Source organism: Schistocerca serialis, chromosome 11 (assembly GCF_023864345.2).
Source record: "Schistocerca serialis cubense isolate TAMUIC-IGC-003099 chromosome 11, iqSchSeri2.2, whole genome shotgun sequence".
In the NCBI taxonomy this organism is placed as follows: Eukaryota; Metazoa; Arthropoda; class Insecta; order Orthoptera; family Acrididae; genus Schistocerca; species Schistocerca serialis.
Genome location: NC_064648.1, coordinates 161894996 through 161919757, shown reverse-complemented (window position 1 = coordinate 161919757; position 24762 = coordinate 161894996). Strand labels below are relative to the sequence as shown.

Below are 24762 nucleotides of genomic sequence, written 5' to 3'. Positions count from 1 at the left end.
CTCTCACAATGCAAGGACAGTGCCCAATTACGTGGAGGAAGCTAAGCGCTCGCAGTAAGGCCGCGGATCTGTTGCTCCATTTCTCTCTGCTGACATGGGCAGAGGACTCTCACTTTCTTGTATCTTGGAATAATCACGGAACCACAGCCTACAACAAACTCAAATTAAGAAAACAGCAAACTCGACAATGTGGGGATTCCATCATCCAGCCATCCTCTGTACTTGGAAACAACCAACTGAACGAGGCGATGCTGTGGTAAGCTGGTGGCTACAAACTTGATTTTCGACCAAATTTAGTTTCTCTGTGATGTCCCTACACAGCGTAAGGTGAATGACACGACGGTTCCTATTGATGGACGCAGCTGTCCTGCTTCCCCGTTCTTCCCAATTCTGGGTTATGCTCTAATAGCTGTTTCACCAACAGGACGTTAACCCCTGATCTTGTCTCTTCCTTCGTCTTTCCAAAAGCCTTAGTGGCCCCAGTGTTACTTCCGCCAATATAGCTTGGATCTCAGCACTCTCAAAAATTTGCCATTCCTTACAGTCTTAGAACACCTTGCATTCTGTATCATATTTGCAGTCTCAGACGCAACCTCTACCAGCTGATTAGATTGCCCTCTCTTCTGAGATTCCTCAAACTTTGTCACAAATTGCAAACGTTCCATAAACGTGGGAAACAAAAGCAATTTTTCTCGCCTATCCTCTGGATACCTAGGCTTCTGGTGCGCCCTCCACTTGCCACCCTTCTGTATCCTATTCGAGCGGAACTTCAGCTGGCTGGTTCTTCCTGTTCCAGAATAGTATGTAGACACTTACTCCTCCAACCAGCTATAATCCTAGCGTCTACGCCTCTTCAATATGTAGATGATCCCGCTTCCAGCCTCCTGACCACTGTCATCCCTCCCTCACACCTCCCTCTACCCACATCAACTTGTCAATCATACTTCCCAGCCCACTCCAACACCTTGAATACATACACCCTTTCTGGCCGGCACCTGCATCATACTGTATTACCCTCGTAGTAGTTATTGGGAACTGACTGCCAGTGACTTGCCAGAAGCAAGAGCCTTATCTTCCCCATAGCACCATCATCAACTTCAATGTACATGTGTTTATGTAGAGACGCTATGGCTTTTATTTTTTTGAAACCTATCATTTTATTCATTCTCCCCAAAAAGCAGCAAAGTGTCCGAACCTTGCGCACCACACGATAATGTGGTGGGAATGGAATGAATAACAAAGAAAATGGAGTGTTTACGTCAAAGTGGTGCATTCGGCCTTCCACAGGATGTGCCTGTGTATAAGAATCTTTCAGAACTTATTCGTCTTACTGGGTATACATTTGCGCTCAACACTCCAATGAGGTATACATTGGATGACGTGTAGCATATATAACTCTCCTTTGATTTGTACTCTGAACAGGAATAGTGCTCGAGGAAAACGACCATCAGGACTTCTCAGAATGCAGTAGGTAAAGCCGTCATCAAGCTGAGGCCTGGTTTGGTCACCACAGTGCTTCGCGAGCCATTGTCCTACTGCAGGTTGTGGTCACTCGCCGTCTTCCTACTTTTGAACTAACTTACCCAGTTAATAATTGTGGGACACAGTTAATTATTGGGTCTCCGAACAATTCTACAGTTCCATCATTTTCGTTTCCCATAAATCAGTGTCAGAGGTGAAAGAAAAGATAAGTGAGAGAAGGAATCTCGGGAGCAATGCCTGAATCCCAAATCTCTGGAGTTGCAATCCCACATTCATCCACTCAGCAGCTGAGGCATATATGTCCCAATTGCATTTATTGCTACATTATTATCATTACACAAGGTACGAGTGAGACGAAGTAATTACATTTTTCTGCGTGTTTTTGAATGTATGCAAACAGACTATTAACAGTAAATCGTTCATTGTGGTAAAGGTACTTCCTAAGTCGTCAGTTACTGTATTTTGTTGTCCTTTTTCTCGACAATCTCGTGCTAACGAAACAAACTGGTGACAAATATGCTCCATCACTTTTTTTTACGCTGCGTGATGGGGTCACTAAGTTCACGGAGGAAAGTGAAATATCACACAGACGAGAATTCAGCCTGCATCCTATTTCTTTGTACAGGACGCCTATGGAGTTATGTCAAAAGAGTATATTCTATATGGACGTAGTTAGATATTTAAAAAAATACGTATCCAACGGATCAGTGTATGGACGATCACACCTTCCTCAGATATCTATGTGTCTCGCTGTCCCCCTTGCTTTATTGCGGATCGTTCTAGTAATTCTGCTTTGAAAGACTTCCTCAACACTTGTGTCAATTTTCCATTAATCTTTCAACGTTGAGCCACATGAGGCTTTATTATTCTTCATATTCTGTTATTTGCGTGGTAAGATCAAAAGTTTGTCATGACGATTTCAAAAGGTTGTTGAGGTGGTAATGTTGGGATTTCGTGGTAACGATCTTAATGTGGCTTTAAATGCTGCAGAACCAAATACAATCCGAGAATAAGTTGTTCATTAAGAAACCCACACATCTGAACAACAAAACGAGACTCAACCTCCTTCCTTCTACAACCACACAAGATCCGTGACTGCCTTGTCATGGAGCTGAGATACTGAAAACTTCTGTTGTACTGAGAAATATGAAATTCCCATTCATGTAAGCTTCAAAAGAATGTGGTCCTAACAGGTATTCTGATCACACAATATCCCACATAAGGTGAGGTAGGTTCCTTTCCAACTCTTGCTGGTAATGGGTAATTTCCTTAGACAAGAAAACAATTTTTTCCTGATCAAATAGTGGTATATGGCACATTTATACATAAACAACACTCTTGAGCGAGACATGGCAGAAGTCGCCACAAGGAAGTACGGTAGGTTACAAATCGTTGCTCCACACTAACGTCAGATAATTCAGTAACAAACATGGGCCTAAATCCTTTCGTATTCATATTTTTTCAATATGGTCGTGCATTGTTGAACAAGATGCTTGAAGTCGAACTGCTCTCTTGCAAATGATTTTCATTGGAGACTGCTCATCTGATTAAGAGTGGGTGACACACGTTTCCTGTCACTTTTTATTGCTTACAATACGTGGCCTGTCTTTGAGACAGCCTGAAAATACAGGACAAAATGGTTCAAATGGCTCTGAGCACTATGGGACTTAACATCTATGGTCATCAGTCCCCTAGAACTTAGAACTACTTAAACCTAACTAACCTAAGGACAGCACACAACACCCAGCCATCACGAGGCAGAGAAAATCCCTGACCCCGCCGGGAATCGAACAAAATACAGGACATTTATCTCAATCAGGCATGGCTACTTTACGAGGGGGACTGAGGCAAATGGTCTCATCATGTATTACATAGTTTTTCCTATCTGCGGATATTCATGCACCGACGAATCCTCCACTAATCTCTCCTTTACAAGATGGATTCGGAACTCAAAGACTGCAGTGCTGGAACAAAAATATAATTCTGATAACATTGTTTTTTGTCATCTTCAGTGCAGGACTATCAATAAAACCTATTTACTTCCTCATTTTTACTATGTCAAGAGCGATACAGGGACTTCTTGGACACCCTGTAGATGAAATAGACGTCTTTTTTAATACTCTTACTTTGTGTTGACATGCCGCCTTACATAGCTCTGGGTAACTGAACCTGGATAATGTGGGTAAACAACGCCCAGGCTAATGATCCAGAGAAGACTTTGGATTCAGCTGCCTGCAGTGTACGGCCACCACCTACTTGCTGTCGTTTTCTTGCAGACGAGGAGTGGCAGCTGGAGGACAGAAGCCACGATACGCTCTCCGTGGACACTGACTGCGTGCAGCTGTTGGTGAACGCCCTGGACCACCCCACGTGTCCGCTGGAAGACCTGCCACTGGAAGCCGTGAAGCAGCGCGAGCGTTGCCGCGAGCAGCTGTGGGACGACGTGGTGCAGAGGTCGCCCCACGTACCCGTCACCAGCTACCTGGCCTACACGCAGAGGATAAACGTCAACCTCTGTCTGCTGGCCTGGATGGCTGTCAACTCGTACGGCATTTGTCAGGACGTCCCGTTTAGTACGATACGGTCCGTGCACGATGCTCGCTGCTATTTCGATAGTCCTGATGATCAATCATGTCTGCAATCGAACGCTACAGACGCCATCTGCTCTGTTTCCAGAGCTATTCTGTTGCTAAAGTGTCGCAACTTTTCCTCCATCAGGACTTCCCATAATTGTACGTCAAGTAGTTTCGGACTTGGATTATTCCGTAGTAGAAGCAGTGTACTGTATCAAAAGCTAACAGAAGAAACACTGAACTACAAAAACAGTTTAAACAACGCCACCTTGAAGTACAAGGATTTCAAAATCGACAGCTTGAAGCCTTTAGAAATCTCATTTATACTGATAAATATCATTTTCCGTTTTTCGACTGCCGGAGTATACATGTACCTTCCCCAGTTACGCAACTTGCCTGGAAAGATACTCTTGTCGTTTCAGATCACGTGCATAGTCCAGATCCTGTGTTCTGAGGTCGTGTATCGTATGGCAGGCGTCCCTGACTTACCAACAGCAGTGCTGATAGACAGCGCCCTCACACTTCTCAGCTGTTTCTGGCTGAACTCATTCTGCTACCAGATGTATTCTTGTGTTCGCCATCTCAGGCTTCCTAACCAGCTACTACCTGCTGAAGTAAGCCAGTTATTCCGTCGTGAGGTGCTGTGTGTGCTTATACCGTGGAGTATAGTATGTGTGGCAGCTGTTGCTTTGGAAAAGACGAGTAAATATTACCTGATCCACAGTCGCATAGTAGTCCTTGCAGGGATTTCAGTGTCTGTGACATTCAATTTGGTTTGTCTCGGACTGCTTGGATACATGTACCTGCGTAATCGGTGCTCCATGCGGCAACTCGAAATTGTTGATAACAAGAAATTTGCCTCAAAGAAGGAATGTCTTTTTATGTCAGTTAAGGCCATTATATTAAGTGGAACAGGAATTATTATTAGAATTGGGTTCCACCAGGCTCAGGGAATAGCGCAGTTAGTGTACTATATGCATCTAGCTACGATGGTGCAAGGACCAGTGCTCTTCGTCTGTTTCGTTTGCAATGGAACGACGCTCCCCATACTGAAGAACAGGATACTTCTTTGGTGGAACCCAACCAACATCCCTGCAGCTCTAGAGCTGTGTTCGGCAGCCGAGAGGAATCTGGCCAGGAGAAACAATGAACAGTCTCCCTTTTCAGAATCCTCGCTGTAGCCTCCTTCAGTATTTTTCGCAAATAACTGTCTCCACACTACACTGCATTAAACCCAGCAATAAAATGGACTCTACCTGGTATGACAATATTAAATGTCATTAAATCTGATATCGTACAGCCAGTACTTCTCTGTCCATAACGTCTCCTTCATTTATAACTGTGTGCTTATTTGTGAGTGGTAGCCTCTGTCTACCTATTCTAATGCACTGAGACTACTCACTAAAATTGTTGGGAAATGCTTCGTGTATACAATAGGCTGCGTTAATCACACGGCCTGTTATATACAAGGAAAACGCAGCACGTTGTCGGAGGAATTCCCTTCGTCAGTGTCATCTACCGTGGCGATGATGCATTTCTGGACATATGTTCGTATGACGTTTTTTCTCCGTTTTCCGTCGAGGATCTCTCTTTGCAGTTTGTCGATTTTATTAATGTATAATGTATGATATTAGTATATATCATATTATGTCTGAAACAGAGAAATTTTCCATATGTGTGTGAAAGATGTACTTTTACATGATTTGTAATTCAAGTACCATGACAAGAGACATTCAGATACTTATAAAATCAAAAGAGAGGGGCGAATGACTGAAGTGGTGTGTGCATGAAAGTGTAAATGGGTTTGTTGAGCTTATTAGTGGTTTGATTACATAGAGTGGCTCAAACAGGTATAGTAAGAAAGTAACACATGACTTGTTGTGCGAAATGTGGCTTGAAGTGAACGCAAAATGTCGAATGGCAGAGTTATATGAGATTAGCATTATTGGGTTTGTGAGACAAGACGGTGATTTGTTAAGCTAGAGGTTTGTAAGGGTACTATGGCAGATGTTAAAAGTTAATGTTCCATGTGCCACTCTTGGGCAAGGAAGAACATTACTTAAAGGCGTATTTACAGAAACAGTACTGTGGAAGGATAAACTTGTGCCAGTACTGTGAGTCCTGGAAAACATGTGCCATAGTAGCTTCACTAGAAGCGCACAGTACGCCGAAATTGTTGTGATTCGTAATCAATAGACGATCTCCCATTTGTTCAAATAAAACCTGAGTGGGCAAAGTAAAGGAGTGTCTGTGTGAATTTAGTATCCAGCCCAACTGAAAATCCTGTGATAAATAGTACTACCTGGAGTGATCTTCGTGAATTTCGCACTTAGCAGGCACCCGCAGTGTTAACCGCGATTTCCGTTTGGACGCAGTGGAACCAGAGGGAGGCAGGTGCCGGGTGCAGCCCGGCTGGCCGCAGGGGGGCGCCGGCAGCTCAACACATTCTGTAGAACCGTTTGACGAAGATTTGCAGGCCGTGCGCCTCGATTCTGTCAGCGCAGCGCCAAGCCAACCCTGGCCCGCTCTGCGTGACGTCACGAGAGCGCGCCGCGGCCTTCTCTTTAGGTGGTGGCGGCCAGAGCCGACACGGGGCGCACTGGGGGCGCTTAGCGGCCCACCCACACAAGCGTCCTGCACCACCGGGACACGCGTAAAGTCGGTCCGACACAGTGGTCGCCAGCCGAGCCTCGACCCGCTGGAAAGTATCGAACCTCATCGCTCGAAAGCCAGTAGGGAACGGCCCTCGTGCTACCTACTTACCCCCAGGCAGGATCCCGAGTTACGACCGCAGTACTGGGAACATTCACAGCCGAGCCCAGGAAATTACTTTCGACTGCCTGTACGAAATACACAGTTCAAACTCAACAGAAAGACGGTCACTCAATTTGGATAACAAACTGAGATTATCGCTATCCAATTACCCCAGCCAAGTCAGTCATTTGAGTCGGAGCACCACTGCCACTTAGCTAACATCACCGAGTTTTCCCTGAGCTACAATTCGCCGTAAACGCCCACACTAATTACTATTTCAACATTCGCAGATAACGACAGGAAAGTTCTTAAGCGGTAATAGATGCGCGCAAACGAGAAGGCGTTTGGAAACTCGGGAACACTGTGCGTCGCGACACAGAACTCCGCTCCAGAGCGACCGCGACCCGCCACGTCGGCCACACGGGCGCCGACGGCCAGCTTTCGATTCCCCGAGCTCCGAGCCTCTCCACGAAATCCTTCTACACGTGGGCCTTTCAGCCAATCAGGAGCAGCAGAGGACTGCAAGCCCCACCACTGGCCACTCCCTGCTGCTGCTTACAGCCGCTGCTGTCACGTTCTGGTCTTCAAAAAGGCGAACCAGCGAGCAGATATGGGTGGTCAGGGAATCAGCTGTTACAACCCTTTGACTCGTGGGGTATCAAGCATTAACGTCTGCAACCGATATACCTACTAAGGGCTTTCCTCTGATATATCTGGAGACAAGCATTCTCGCAGCCGAAACTGCTTGAACTGTTGTTACATGTACGTAGTTGTTCGACAGCACACGTGTTACTCGGACGATGTCCCCTGCAAAGTGCATCATGCGTAACTCGCGCCACTGCCGTCAAATGCAGCATTGTCAGAGCGACTCAGACTTGGGATCGGCAGTCTGCACAACCGCCACACTTGAGACAGGGACGACCAACTCGCATCTGCCGAGGCTAAAGGCACAGGACTCAACGCTGACTGCGAGCGCTCTCAAGCAGAGCGGGGGGGACTATGGATCGTCCTGTTTCCGATATGCAACAACAGTTTTCACCGCACCAGACTGAAGCAGGGAACTCTGTCTCCACCAGATCTCCAGAAACGCAACGCTACGCGAACTAGCCGAAAACCCGGACAAGAAACCCGAAGTAAACAGGCAAAGCCGCCAATTACAAAAAGTTTACACTCATCCAAATACATCTCACGAAGAACAATGTTTACAACTGGTTGGATGCAGATTGAATTAAAGCACATCTAACACAACTTATGGCACTTTAGCAAACCCTACAATAAACTATAAACTAAGAAGGTGGCAAAGAAACCGCCAAATCGTTGTAACCTGCACTAAAACAGTTGCCTGGGCCACCAAGTCGTTCACAAAAAAATCCGAAAAAATTTGCCAACATCACAACACACCCATAAGATATCGAAACCCGTGAGAACAGTTTGAGTTACTTACCGATCTGAAGCAACAGTAACAGAAATCACATCGCACGCCAAACACTAAGCAAAAGAGAAACTACACAGACTCACGCTCGCCTTTGTGATAACCAATTTTGACCGTGATACAACAAACGAAAAAACTGAAGGGGACCTAAAGGTACCGGGAAACTAAATGAAAATTCCCCGCTATTCCTTCCAGTCATCTATAGTTACAAAGAACCAACTAACAAGCTACTTGTCCACCATATCAGAATGCACTGTGTACCTCACAAGGTTGGACTATTTAAACACTACCTCCTCAATAACAGCTACGTCCGTATTGCAACACTTTCGAATAAGCCACGAAAAGCTGCGATATAAAGAGAAATGTGAAGAACGCAGTCGAGCACATCGAATTTTTAATGGCAAAGTAGACCCGAAACAAGAAGCACCAAAATACACGAGCTGCTACACTGATAACGTTAATAGTGATGAGAGTCGCAAAGAAAGACCAAAACAGCCTATCTCAGCAAACAAAACTGAATACATTAAGCGCATTGATGAAACTATCACGGTCTTCGTCCAAGAATGTCACGAAAACAATCAAACGGAAAACATACTCTGAGTCTTCACTACAGCCCTTCACAACCTGATATTTGTAAGAAGGGAAATAATAACAGCAGCTTCTAAAAAGCTCCTACTACGTTCTTTGGCGAACACGGATCCACGTCTATATCGCCATATTGATAGACAAGGAGGCCTATGCCCAACCTAGGAAACAAGAATTAACCTTCACATTCAAGCCTAAGAAAGATGTTGCCAATATCTGCATTGTCAACACACTGGGTTTCTGCTCTAAAAACAAACTCCCTAAAGGCATAGTAAGAGAAAAAGAAGTTGGTATTATAGTCGCAGCACATACCTCATGAGCAGGTAGAGAAATCAATCTAGATAACTGTATCTGTCACGGAAACCAGACCGTAGTAGAAGCTGAAATAGATGCTTCAGAGTCTTTCATATAAAACACCACAAGGATGTATCCTGCCGAGGAACCGCCAACTGATCTCGTTAATTATATACCCTCATTGTGCCCAGCTAAAGGAACAGGAGACTCAGTGTTAGATCTGCGATATTTGCTGAAAAATTGAACAAGAAAGATATTAAACTTGTCGTAGCCATTTTGAATCACGCTAGACTCAGAAATGACTCGCCGCCTTTTATCAATCACTATGGCACTTCTATCTTAGGACATATACTACGTACAACATAGCTACCCAGATTCTGAAGCTACACTGAATTTGGCGACTGCATAGCTAACGAATACCTATCATTTATTATGCTGTGAATCACAAAAACTAGGAAAAAACTTAAAACGATGATAAACTCACGAAATTGGATAGTCGAAAAAATCAGATTGATACGTTTTAACACAAAACCTAACCAATCAACTATTCAAACCACTCCTTAAGACTCCTGACGTACATAAGAAACAAAATTAAACAGTAGGGAAATTCTGTAGACCATACGGCACTAACCAAATGGATATGCTACGATTGGCTTCAACGTTTTCAATGACCTAATAAGAAGAGAAACCCACCAAATGATGCGCGAGGTAATCACAAGAATTAGGTCCCACAATAAAAAGTAGTTTTTGGAAAAAAGGTTCCAACAGGTCATAGCACACCATTTGCGAACAACCATCCTTAATAGCAGATGAGAATGTCATTGATTACTGACGACCTCAAAAAAGTTCCTCAAAGTGCTACAAAAACATTCACGGTCATCCGTGGTATCCAAAATTCGATGAAACCGACGAGGAAATAATATTCGAAAATCCGAATGCAACCGCTTAACATCCACTACTTTATAAGATTGACGAATATGAAATGGAAAGAAAGCAGCTCAGAGACTGGAAGCACTGGAAGATAACAAAATAAATCACTCCTTTCACAAGACACCTGCCTCAAACACATCAGACGTTTCTTCATCGCGGCCATGAAACTGAAAATAGTCTCTCTAAAATAGAAGCAAGCTAAAATCAAGATGATTTCCCAACCCGAAAGACCAAAAAACAACACCACATCACAGGTTACCGTGCTCTCAGTGACAGGGAAAGCTTTCGAGACAGACTAAAAATATTCAAGGAATAGAGCAACATAATGGCACAAGAACAAGCCGGGTTCAGCGGCAACCACAGCACAGGTGACCCGGTCCCAGGACTGAGCAGCAGAGCGACGCAGGCTGAACGCAACACGGCAGGCGCGACGCCGGCACGCTTTCTAGTGGACGGCGAACGCGCCTTCCATTGGTTGTGGCATGCTGGGCTGCTCTTTGAAACGTTACTTTTGAACTTCGGATGCCAAAGTGTGCAGCTTACTAAAAATGTTGCTGGAAATAGGTAAGTACAAGCGCTGCTTGGTGATCACCATTGGACAGGTATTAAGCCAGCTGCAGCGACGCCACGTGGGACAGTCACGTCTCCACTGCTACACACCAACAACACGACTGACATCGCTAAAGGTCGAGGATCCAAACAACAGCCCTGTACACAGACGACACTGCGTACTGTTGTCGCGGCCCGACATGCGGCAGAATTAACGAGCAGGTCAGCCCCTTCACAAACAAGCAGGAATCATCGCTAAGCAAGTTGAGTAGATTAAAATACAGTGGATCCACGAAATCTATTATTCAGCACCAACCTGTCATCTTCAACTACCCCTACTTTAAATAAATATGTATTCCTCACGTCATCTTCAGAGGTACTCTGACAGTCAGTTATAAACAATGAAGAAATACACCAACTGGAAAATAAGCTGTTATAACAGAGAGATGTTGTTCCGCCCCTCAGTGTGAAGACTGGTTTTAAAAATAGCTCTCCATTCTACTGTATAACTTGCAGGCCTCTTCATCTCCAAGTACATACTGCAGCCCACATCCATCCCAATCTCCTTACTGTATCCACCACCTGGTCTTACTCTACGATTTTCACCCACACTTCACTTCAAAACTAAATTGGTTACCTGTCGACGTCTCGGAACGTGTCCTACCAACCGCCCCTCCATTTGGTCAGGTTGCGCCTCGCATGTTCCCACGTTTCTCGGGAATCCAAACTTATCTTCCCTGAGGTCGACGTCTACCAGTTTTTTCATTCTTCTGTAAAGAACTTGTGTTAGTATTTTACAACGACGAGTTATTAAACCGATAGTTCAGTAATTGTCACACCTACGAGCAACTGCTTTCTTTGGAATTGATAACATTACATTCTTCGCCTGTCTCATACGCCGGGCACAACAGGTGGGAGAGCTCCGCCGTGGCCGGCTCTCCCGAGGCTGCCTGTAATCCTGCCAGAAGACTGTTTACTCCCTGGACCTCGTTTCCACTTAAAATTTTCAGAACACTGTCAAATTTGATCTCGCACAGTTACATCTCCCACCTCATTTACATCCATGACCACTTCCCTATCTGTAATATTACCTTCAGTGAGATATAACTGACATAACTACATTAGCAAAAAACAAAACCTATGTGATGTCATGACAGTAGATATTCTAAATATGTTGTGGCTATGCTATTGACTATACAAAGACATATATGACTACACCATTCAGACAGCAGTTTCTCCTACATAACATGGCACTTACCTCCGACTTACAAAGTTATCTTACAAATCCTTCGTATCATACTAGAGATTAGTTCCTAAGCATTTGTCTTAAGATGAACAGCGTCACTACATCATTAAGCGCATTTCCGTTCAAAGAGTAACACGTTTGCTAGGGCACATTGCTGCTTGTACTAAACTTAAATATTTTCATTTTCACCTCTCCCCTGTCAACAGTGACTGTAATTGGGATCAGCAACTCAGAAACAGACATTCTTTAACAAAGTCAGTCTGAAGTAGTCGACGAATGATCTTGACATTAATCACGTGTTATTAAGACCTGACTTATCAGGTGCTGCAGATAAGTGATCTTATGTATTTCTGAAACATTAAAACTTAATTACGAAACCTTTTAATTTTCTTGATCGCAAAAACACATTGCTTTACCATTCATTACACGTTTTGGTTGCCAGTCAACTATTGTTAGCTTGTAAAAGAAACAATAAACAGGGAATTGCCTTAGATTTAACCAAATTTAACAAAGTTACGTAGTATTGCGTGATGATATGCCAGTCATGGTAAGTACAATGTGGCTATGAATTCTGTAGGCTTGAACGCCATCATCTAATAGCATATCTTGGAACTGAGTAAGTAATTGGAAAGTACCTATCGGGTGAATGTGAATAGTAAACTGTTTTCAGATATTAAAGAAATAAGCAAATAGAAATAATGAAAACATACCATGCTGACTAATGAACCACATTTTCCATAGACTATTGGTTACACCAACGAAGATACAGAGTGCAACTCTCAACATATAGTAACAATTGAAACACACTCTTTCGTTAAGAATAAAGGCGCTAGCCCAGCTTAAGAAGCGAAAGTAATTTAAGAAAGAGACACTCTCTCTAGTTACTTATATCGGAAATGAGTATGAGCAGAAATCAGTAAGTGTAGCTGCCTTTTTGGCCCTATCAGCTGTTCTCGACACTGCTTGGTGAGAAGCACTTCTTTAGAAATTCACGATTGTGTCGTAAATTTAAGGACTTACTTAACAACATGCTAAACAATAGAGCATTTCATATCCATTCTCACAATGACAGATGCAGGGTAATTAAACCAAATGATAGTTTACTTCAAATGTCTGTTCTGAGTCCACTACCACTTTGGTCTGTACATGCACAGCTTACCAAAAGTCTTCAAAAAATTGATTTATACTGATGACATTTGCTTGGTGGCCCAGAGCCTCAACGTTTATGATGCTGAAACCTCTTTATCCACTGATATGGAAGTCTTAGATGCATACATCAAGAAATAGTGGCTCCACCTAAATCCACAGAAAATAATTGTATCTACATTACATCTGTGCAGAAGACAGTCAGAGTGCACACCAGAAGACAGATTCAGAGACCAAGTCTCGTTGTACTGCATTACACCATAATACACAGGAACAGCGCTAGATAGAACTCTTGACTTACAAGTAGCACCTGAACTCAAAACGAGAAACAACAGTCTTAAAAATTTGGTGGTATCTTATGGGGAGCTAATGCTCGTGTTTTGAGATCCATAGCTCTAACCCTATCATAGGTGCTCTGTTGCTGAAGCTTACTGCTCGACCAGAATCAATAGTGCTCATACTAAGAAGATAGATGTCCAACTGAATCAGGTATTACGGGATGTATTCAAAGTACAATCGCTCTAACACTTCCTGTTCTCAGCATCATCCCACCCCCAGCTCTAAGAAACCAGCTCTCCTAAAGGTCTGGAAGAACATTCTGAAGAATCCTCAGCTGGCCAGTCATCGAGATGTTCCACAGGCAGAACATCAACACTTGAAATCAAGGAAACCCTCATCATGCACAGTAGAAAACCTCGTTGTGTTCTCTTTGATTGTCAACCATTTACGGAAAATTCAGTGGAATCCGTCACCAATAGTCAACAAGCATCTAGTCAAGGACCCATTCATGCAGACAGGATTCGATATCCCCAGACATCAGTAGAGGATCTTGAAATGGATTAGCAGTGGAGAAGGCTGATGTGTTTATCTTAAGTATGGGGTAAGTGTTATTTTTACAGACAATTCAATGCCGCTTTCTAAATATTCCAGTTTTAATGGCCTCAGTATTATCATAACAGAAACAGGGTCACATGTTGCAATACGCTTGAGGCAGGTACATGTCCTGCCCGCTGCTGTGACGCCACATGATGATCAAATCGTGCTAATTCCAGAGATCTCTTTACCCTCACATGTGCTGATTCGATTATGTGCATGCTTAATTAACAAGATATATAATTACTCAGGGGCTGACTTCTGGATCCTGAGGTGTATGTCATAATTTCATCAAATAATTACATATGATTTATCAGTTATGCTTCTCCCATGGTCTTGGTCTCTGTGTCCTGAAGTGAACTGGACTGTGGATACTGAAATAGTACTTACCGACGAGAGTCGTTGCACAGTGTCATTTTCACTATGTCGTCACTGCTTAAAAAGTGTGTTAATTGCCCTGTCGTCGTGCAATATAATTTTTGCATGTTATTGCATTAAGTCTTGGGATTTCGAGGTCATCTATACTGCAGAGAGGTATATAAACCATACAGCTCTATGATATTATCAGTTCATTTCAGAATGCTACTATTTAGCAGTACATACATGTTAGCTTATGGTTCAAAACATGTAAATGTAGGATTAGCATGAGATCGTGAGTGTGAAGTTACAGTAGAAACTGAGGATGTCCGTCGTAATGTAAAACACAATTTACAGATACGAGTTAGGGGGAGCATTGTTTGCCGATGAAGCACACTGAGAAGTTGATGACAACAGACTACGATCCTTTTCAACTTCCTCTTCACATGAACATCTGTAGCAATAAGGCAACCATCATCGACCTGTACAAAAGTGTCGTGAAGTTGTATTGGTTATGCAGTGCGCTACGGATTGCAACAGACAATACGGTGGCAAGTATATGTGAAAGCGTTGCTAAACGATGTTGTATGTTATGTAAGTGAATGTTGCATACAAGATGATTTAGAACAATATGTAAACATATGTATGGTTGCAGCACCAAGGGCTGCTACTATAATCCTATAAACATTGAAACTGTACAGCCTGGTTTACAGACAGACGACGGAGATACGACGTTGCTCCTGTTGCATTGAACACAATGGAAGCAGAATTTATAGCATAAAAAAACCAGTTATTTAAAGAATAATACAGAGATATAAGACAGAGCGAATATTAAGAAATGAGTCAACAATTGTTTTTTTTTATTTTGTGAATGTAAAAAAGTTAATAAACGAAGTTATTTAAAATGTGTATTTGTCTTTCATTGAAAGAGCACCAGTGCAAAACAAATATTATGCAAGATATTTACAGATATGATAAACACGTCATACTATTCTGCAAACCCTCAATCATACATACAGCAAATATATTCACTCATTGAGTGAATAGGGGCAGTATGGTACAGTGTGAAAAAATTTTGACGATATAAACATACATTTAAAACAGCTTAAGAAGGGTTCAAGTTACTTGCAAATACCCACATACTTAAAACAGAGATATGAGCAACTGAAGACGGTATTGACTTTGTAAGTGGAGGTCCAATAGTACTACCTTCAGGCTTTCTGTTAGGACAATGCTTAGCATTTGATGCTAAAAAGGTTTGCAAATCCTGTCTGCCTGTAGAAACACACATCCAAATGTATTACATCACATCGGTTCCGAGAGATCCAGAACCTGTACAGAAACCTGGAATAGAATCAAGATAATCATCATTTCCGCCCTTTTTATTGGTCATGAAAACCACACACTGCATATTGTTCCACCATACAGCGAGACCTTCAGAGGTGGTGGTCTACATTGCTGTACACAACGGTATCTCAAATACGCAGTAGCACGTCCTCTTGCAATGATGCATGCCTGTATTCATCGTGGCATGCTATCCACAAGTTCATCAAGGCACTGTTGGTCCAGATTGTCCCACTCCTCAACAGCGAATCGGCGTAGATCCCTCAGAGTGGTTGGTGTGACACGTCGCACATTAACAGCCCTTTTCAATCTGTCCCAGCCATGTTCGATAGGGCTTATGTCTGCAGAACATGCTGGCCGAGAGATACAGGAGGATTCCAGTTACATTACGTTATAGTCAGGCAGAGGTTCCGAAATCAGGTATTGGATTGTAACGCATACCCAGGGAGTAGTTATAGACTCAGCTCACAATTTAATAGTGGTGAAGAGTAGATTGAGTTTGAAACATTAGTCAGGAAGAAACGATACGGAAAAAAGTGGAATACGTAAGTACTAAGTAATGGAGAGGCAAGCTTAAATGTCTCCGAAGCTACTGATACTGCAATACAGCGCATTATCCAGTTCAGTAGAATAAGAAGGACACTTCTATAAAGGGCGATCAGAGAGAAAGGGTCCAGTAAACGAAGTTCTAAAATGCATACCTTATGAGCTATGAGCACTTTTTCACGTTCGATACTGTGGAACGAGCACTAAATAATTTACCTCTCACTCTTTTTGACGTGTCAGTCCTTTTGTATTTCGTTCTTTGTACCTTACGAATATGTCTATAGTAGTGGAAAAGGCCAGTTACTCGTGTGCTGATAGCAAAGTTTAAGCATCCTCCACTCGACCGTCATTTCAGCATCGTCAGAGTTCTGAGGTGCAGCGATCATGGTTCATTAAGTTACTTCCTCAGTTTGCACACATACCTGCAAATCCATCGCTATCCTCCGGTGGAAATGATGAAAGTAACTGTGACTGTTCACATGTATGAGCTACGCGTGGGCATTATCGAGGCATTTCGAGCCATGGAACAGAGAATAATTTTAGGAACTGGAAAATATATTTTATAAAATGCTGCTTGTTCCAGATATAGGCACAGAAGCTCAGGACGACTCGCGAGAAATATGCACAGACAGTCCAGTTACGCTGGATTCCCTGAAAAATTACAGCAATCTTAGATAAATAAGGGCATAAATGAGTACTGCGCAAGGGGGAGTGGCACCTCATCTTGGAATGATCAGAAGTAAAAGTCTGCAGTCCTGTGAATGAATTAGGACACAAGCTGGCCAAAGAGCGAGCCCGAGAAAGTGCAACAGGAAACTAGAGCGGAAATTTTGCGTCAGTGAGGAAATGACAGATGCAGCGCGAAAGAGAAGTGAGAAAGAGTGGTCTGAAACCATGAAAGAGACTATGGCAAAAAAAATTTTTTCAGCTGTTCAACATCGCCATTCTCCCATTTACCACTGTCGCCTAGTCTTACAGCTGTGTCGGCTGTGCAGGGGAGATTAAAGGCTCTCTCCAGCTTGCTGAGACAGTTGAGTCTGGTTGGCCTGGAGGAGGGGCGCGCGCCCGGAAACCGAGGCGTCACTCGACGAATTCTCCTCGGGTTATCAGCCGAGTGGCGGCGTCGTCTCGTCCCAACACTCTCTTATACTATGGCTAGCAACTCGCGATCGCGTAAAAGCAGTGGAACTTGGGGTTTCTTCGCCGATTTAGGTGATGGGAAATCAAAGTGCAGCTGTCGTTCTAAGTGTGTTTCATATAAAGGAGGAAATACGTGTAATCTAGCGCGTCATGTTCGAGTGCTGCATCCGACAGTGTCATTGTCAGTCAGGCGCTTAGCGCCGCCTGCTCCTGAATCTTCCGATATTTCTTGCACAAATAACGCGGACAATCCGGAACAAACACCAGCAATTGTCAGAAGCGAACAGCAGTCGGTGCCAGAAAATAACAGTATCACTTCATTATCAGACAGCAGGCATCAATAACACAGGACATTACCGACGTATTTTTCGAAACCTCTTTCGAACAGAAGAAATCAAGAGATAGATTTCACACTTCAGGAGATTGTTGTAAAGGATTATTTGCCCTTCAACATAGTGGAAAGCAAACATTTCCAAAGATTTGTAGGCAAACTAAATGGTGCGTACAGAATGCCAGCTCGGAGGACAATTTCCAATACACTACTAAAACAACAGTACGCCATGATGAAAGAAATAGTAAGAGTCAAAATAAATTCTGCGGTAGCGGTTGTGCTGACAATGGATGGGTGGACCTCAACCACAAATGAGAGTTATTTGTTGGTGACAGCACTCTACGTTAAAGACCTGGAGCTGGCATCTACCCTCCTAGAGTGCTTTAAATACGACGAAAGGCACACGTCAGGAAAACTCTCCGAAGAACTGCGACATGTCACAAGGGAATGGGGCAGTCCAGAAAAAGTCGTGTGTGTTGTTAGTTACAATGCTGCTAATATTGTGGCAGCTATAAGACTCACAGCCTGGAAACACATCCCCTGCTTTGCGCACACACTCAATTTAATTGTTCAGAATGGGCTTCTGCACATTCAACCCATTCTGAATAAAGTAAAAAAAAAATTGTTCAATTTTTTAAAAGAATTTCATAGGCCTGCACGAAACTGAAAATGATGCAGGAATTTTAAACATAAAACGTGTTATGCTGTAGTTGCCCTCTTTTATGCTACCTTTTTGTATTTTAGATCTGAAGAAGTCTGGCCAATGATCTGAAACTAGTAATCAGTAGAGGAGCTTTAGCGATCTTGAAATACGACTTTTATCCACACATTTTAACATAACAGATCGCCCATCATCCCTTTTGAAAATGGGAAATAATAACGAAAAAAAACTTTAACTTTTGTGCCCAAGGGCATATTTTGCACTGGGTTGACGCCACCTGCGACCGCAATTCTAATTCGGTCTAAATTTATTTTGGCAACCCAGAATGCAAGTTTGATGGCGCATTGTTGAATGTCTAGTTGCTTAGTTTCATTTTCATGGTTGATTTATAGACTAACCATTATTATTAGCAGTTTGTCACAGTTGAGCAAACGTGTTTCTTTTGAGGAAGATTTTCTACAATGAGTCATAGAGACCTGAACGAGGCGGAAATTTTCGCTTAACATCTAATAGACGAACAAGTATCAGAGTTAAGGGATTTCGAGTCGAATTATATAGACATTGAAGAGAATAAAAATAAAGAAGATACGGGGAGGGGTGGGGGCAATGAAGAAACAATGCACACGACAACACTCCCAATATGCTACGAGTTCTGGTAGAGTGTATCCGGAAGCAGCTCCAAGAATACGTAAAAGTGGTTCTGCGAACTTGGCCCATAAACCTCAGCGAAGAAGTCCAGCTGGGAAAGAAGTATCTGAATCAATCAAAAAAATTTTCGCTCCTGAAATGGTTAGGAAAGTAACTGACGATACAATTGTGTCATGTGAATGCAAAAAATGGATCTCTTGTTAGCGATTCTGAACTACGCGCTGTACAGTAACACATACTACAATATACTGCCCTACTTAACGTACTCTGTTATATTAGTTTGCTTTTAGCATCTAAGGTGTACGTACTCACTTTGCATTTGACGATGTATTCGTTGTGACGCCTGATTTGAAACCAACAATCTGCAGAAATCGAATGTTTGAAAATAAGAGTTACCTCCCCAAATAAGCGACAAAAAAAACTAACATTGGATCTTACAGCCGATAAATTTGTCCGAAAATGGGGCAAAAATACGTAGTTTTATTCGGTAAGTCGCAAAAAGAGACGTCCTAAGGGACTTTATAAATACAGCGTTCATATAGGGTTTAGATGGGACCATTAGATTCCTGTGTTATAGCCTAAATGCAGCATTCATGTACGGTTTAGATAGAACCATTAGATTTCGATGTTATAGCCAATAAGTCGTTAAAAGTGATGTCGCTACGAACGGTCTCGACTGAATGTATCCACAGGACGTGTGGCGTGTAATTGAAAAAGTGGCGTGCCAACGCGTCTCCTCGAGGCTTTCAGGCTTGCAGCGAAATGGCCACGACGAGAAAAAATGAGGAATTGCAGCCAATATAAGAGGCCCTGCCGAGGATCGCCCCAACCACGCGACATTCGCGAGCGGAACAGGAGTAGACGGCTGACAGTGTGAGGAGAAATGTTGTTGAGAATAGGTTCTGGGTTCGAACCCCAGTCCAACACAAAGCTTCACGTCACGGCATTTCAAATAAGTTACATGTGAAGAAGCAATATTTAACATCTCTCGTAGTTCGTTAACAAGGACGATAGATGCTGGGTAGGAATCCGCGTCCGTTAAAAATGTTTACGTTATGTAATTTATAGTTGATATTTGCTAACTGAAACTGTCTAAAATCGAGGTATATCACTCTCTGTATGCCTAGTCAGGAATGACTGTAGGTTTCCGTCAGTCACGAAATCTTTGCTTAGTCTACATGACCTGGGTTTGAATCCATATGCAGAACGAGACGGTTCGTCGTGTCATTTGAAGTCCATAGATATTCTCAACTAGCTGCTCGTGAATTACTTAAATTTTTAATGGCATTTTGCGTTAAATAATAAGTACGGTATGTTACTTTCAAGAAAAAAATCATGAATATGACGAACTTACTACGTGCATTACCTATCCGACGTAACAATGAGAGTGGTAACATTTGAGGTATGTCATTTATTGTAATAAATGTGAGCTTACAAGCGTTAAGGACAGTTTATATGTGATAAGGGGTTCCCTGATATTTGTAGTGTCGTGGTATTACTTTACATCTTGAGTTACTGCGATACAGAGCAGTGTTTCTAGTGATGACTTGTTGGAACCATTTTCAATAGTCAAACGACTGTTCGCATTCGGGAGGACGACGGTTCAATCCCGCGACCGGCCATCCTGATTTAGGTTTTCCGTGATTTCCCTAAATCGCTCCAGGCAAATGCCGGGATGGTCCCTTTCAAAGGGCACGGCCGACTTCCTTCCCTAATCCGATGAGACTGATGACCTCGCTGTCTGGTCTCCTTCCCCGAAAACAACCAACCAATCAAACGACTGTACTGAGGGGCAATTAGAGGACCTGCTAAACAGCTGCGTTATGTGGGTTGCATGCGATTCAGGCAAAATGCAATTCGATTCGTTCGGATACTTTTGAGCATGACTGTACGTACATAAGTTGTGTACCAGAAAGGAGTATTGTGGGTCCGATACAAGTAGACTATTCTCACCATTTACGTACGTAATCGTTCATTGCTTACGGAAAGATTCCGGACAGTAACGTACACAGTGTAAGTACTGGCATCAGAGGCGGTACCTTCAGTGTCGGCGCTGTGTGGTCAGGAAGGGGCAAAGTGCCAGCACGTTCTGTGAAAGAAATATTAGGCGCTGCAGTCATTAGTAGTAAGGGCACAGAAGTATTTTGTTTGTAAACATTTTCGAGGGTGTTGTTGGAGGCAGATTATCTGTAAAAATATTCCTACGTTACTAAAAGAATTCGTAAATACAATATTGTCAACCGATCTGACTAAAAATTGAACTAACTTTGGGCATAACATAAAACCAGCAAGCGGATCGAAAGCATGAGTTGAGTCGCTCAGTGACCATACTGTTACAGAAACGGAAGATGACAGACAGAACGCGAAATACAGAGCTGCCATGAATCATTCACTCGTTTCCAGAATTCTAAATTTTCGGAAATATTGCTTGTACAAATATGATTGGAGCATGAATATAACAGCAAACTCAGCGAGTTTAAACTGTGCTGACCACCTCACATTAACAATGCAGCGCCTTGCCAAAATGCCGACAAAGCGAGATAACACTTTTCTCGTGTTGTAATATGCGGCATATTTGACCAAATGTGGCAGCTGAAATCGTGTAGGGGGGTGAACGAGATTTCTGTACGCGGTCCACAGAAGTCAACAGCAGGCGCAAGCCGCGAACTCTAAGATATCGGAGCAAAGTGTGTGGAACACCGTGCGTCGGCGGTCACACATCGAACCGCGCCGTCTGCATTTCTCACAACTATTAAAAGCAGAAGGTTGCGGCCGGCGCCTTCAGATTTGCGCCACAATGCACGGACCGGTTGATGGACATTTCGTCCCCATGCTCATACTTAGCAACGAAGCAACTTTGCATTTATCTGAAAATGTGTTGTCTCCGCAATGTGAGAGTGTGGCGTACTGTGGATCGTCGTAGTTCCTTCACAGAATAAAAACGGCCCATTCAAGCTTTGTCTGTGACACTGGACAGAAAACATTAACTATCTGCGAATCTGGTTCGTGCGCCGCAATTTCATGAGGATTTTCAGTAGCCCACACTCATATTGCGGAGATTAAGTTTTTCAGATAAATTCTAGGTTGCTTCGTCGCTGAAGATCAGGATGGAGGTTCAGCATGGAGGTTCACCCTCCAGTGATCCCTCCGTTGTGGCGCGAATCTGAAGGCGCCGGCCGCAACCTTCCGGGCTGCAGACGGCACGGTTCGAAGTGTAACAGCCGACGCACGGTCTTCTACACACCTTGCTGCGGTATTCAGAGTTCGCGGCTTGTCGCTGCTGTTGACTTCTTTGTACAAAAATCTCGCTCACCCTCCTCCACGGCCGCAGCTGCCACATTTGGTCAAACATCCCGCACATTCCAACACACGAAAACTCTTCTCTCGCCTTGTCGGCATTTTCGCAAGGCGCTACATTGTTAATATGAGGTGGTCGGCACAGTCTAAACTCGCCGAGGTGAAACATATTTCGAAAAATGTAGAATTCTGGAAACCAGTGAATGATTTATTGGTAGCCCTGTATTTCGCCTCCTGTGTCGTCTTGCGTTGCTGTGACGGTATGGTCACTGAGCGACTCAACTCATGATTTCGATCCCATTGTTATTTTCACGTGAGGCCAAAAGTTCTCTTAATTATTAGTCGGAAAGGTTGACAATGTTGTATTTACAAATTCTTTTAATAATATAGATAATATTTGCACACAAAACCTGCCTCCAAGGATTCTCCTGATAATGTTAGGAATCAAAGTACTTCTGTGCATCTCCAATTAATCACCGCAGCGCCTAATACTTCATTCACAGAATGTACTAGCACTTCTGTACTAACTAATCACATACTGCCAAAACTATGTAGTGACTTCAATGCTACTATTTATACGGCGTACATTAGTATCTGCCATCTTGCCGTAAGCAGTCAACGATGAGGTACGTAAATGGTGAGTATATGCCTACTTGTACCCGAGTTTTATTACTCCTTTCCAGTACACTATTCATTAAGTACGATCATGCAACCCAACGCAATTTCGCACCTGACTGACGAACTCATAGACCAAGACACAGGTATCGTTAATAGGTATCGTGTGTTTGAATTCCGTAATTAAGTCTAGACCTTCTTTCTGTGCAGTCTCAAGAATGAAAAATTAATACCCCAATGGCTTTATTCTTCCCGCAAAACAATGATGAGAAATTTATGTATGATAGTGTTTTCTAACAGGTATGGTGAGCTATCAGTGCTGCTATTCATTAACTTTTAATTCACGTCTTGCTGACAATTTACTTATAGAATCAGTGACGAGTGGCTGCTTTCCTTACCTGAAATAGCGATTACAAGATACGAAGTGCCACAGTACCTGACCTAACGTTCTTTAAAGGGCAGATGGACCTGTACTGTATCACTGGCTTGTACAGATAATGTACATCATTTTCGTTACCACTCACGAATGATCCTGCTTCCTGTTTATTTTTCATTTAAGGCATACTGAATTTGTAGCTGGGTTCACTGTTGCCTTTCATCTAGTAATGCAGTGTCCGAACACAAAGCTCCGACGTCATTTGCATGGGAAAATTTAGTCAATAATTTCACATCTCCAGACAAAAACCGATCGTGAAGGTTTGATATTTTGCACAGAAACGAATATTCTTTTAAATGGCGGTTAAAGCAAGTACTGATCAGCTTTTGAAAGCCACCTAACAACTTTTTTTTGAAAATCGGCAACCGGCAATGGTTTTGTGTAAATAAACTTTGCTTATCATATTCGTCGTTGACTGCTCTAATAAAGTTGTAACCTTTATAATTTTACTACAGCCTAGTTTCTCATGCTGTTTTCGAGAATGCAGCGATAGATAGCAGGCACGATATAGTGTGTCTCAAATCAACATGAATATTATTCAAAAGGCCATTAGTAAACGATACGCGTTACCACTGCATTGGAAAGCACGTTTCCTCATAACATTATCACTAAAAAGTTCAACTCGGTTATCCATTATACCATTCAGAAGACACACTATATGTTACCGATAACTCGCGCCATAAGTATGCACGATAATATTCTTCAGATCCGTTTCTTCCTTTTTAGGCCACTCGGCCAATGGGTTAACAAAAATTTGAAAGCGCACGAAAGACTGGAACTTAATAGTGCGACGCAGCAAAACGGAGCAAACGAAACAAAACCGTGGACGGGACAGCAAGGTCTGTATTCGCCTGGGACGTGTTGACTGCCCGCGCCCACGTGTCAACAGGCGTACGAGGCTGGCTGCACCGATGCCTCTTTGTGCGAAGGCTGCGTCCGTCTTGTGCACACGCAAATTTACACAGGTGTAAACGTACGTTTGTTTACACTAGCTACGAACTGTGCCCAATGCTGAAAAATACTGAACCTGCCGTTCCAACTGTGTTTCGATCCATGACGACATCAAAACGGACAAAAAACACTCGTCGAAATCTAACGTGCATAAAATATCTGATACAGCAATAATTATCGTTACTGTAACACTCCATTTCTTTGGCTCCGCTAACTGACAGCCGTACTGTAACCTGTCAACCCAGCCTGGACCTCGGGCTATGCAACACGTCACTTTTCCACCACAACCTATATTAGAAAAAACACGTAATATAGCAGCCATGTAAACATCACCGCGTTCTGTTGTATCCGTAAGTATATATGACGTCACAGAGTACGTCATTACGCCACGGGGCAATGTCGACGCCCCCTATTGGTAGCTGCGACCTGCTCCAGTTTAGACAGTCGCCTGTACTGGGAAGACGGGTATTTGCAGAAGGAGTGTTGATGCTTCAAAAAGGTGAAACAAGACGGAAGTCCGACAACTGCAGACTTTTTTTAACTGGCTAACTACTAAATGGTTTATGAACAAA

The 24762-nt window shown here is 43.0% G+C and overlaps 1 protein-coding gene across 1 annotated transcript in view; it reads left to right on the top strand.

Annotated features, from left to right (window-relative positions):
- Nucleotides 1-6277, top strand: part of LOC126427230 (uncharacterized) — a 51454-nt gene extending 45177 nt beyond the window's left edge. The window contains exon 5 of the mRNA XM_050089467.1: nucleotides 3759-6277. Coding sequence (XP_049945424.1) covers nucleotides 3759-5236 — 1478 coding nt within the window. The 3' untranslated portion in view covers nucleotides 5237-6277. The remainder of the gene's footprint in view (nucleotides 1-3758) is intronic.
- The last annotated feature ends 18485 nt before the right edge of the window (nucleotides 6278-24762 follow it).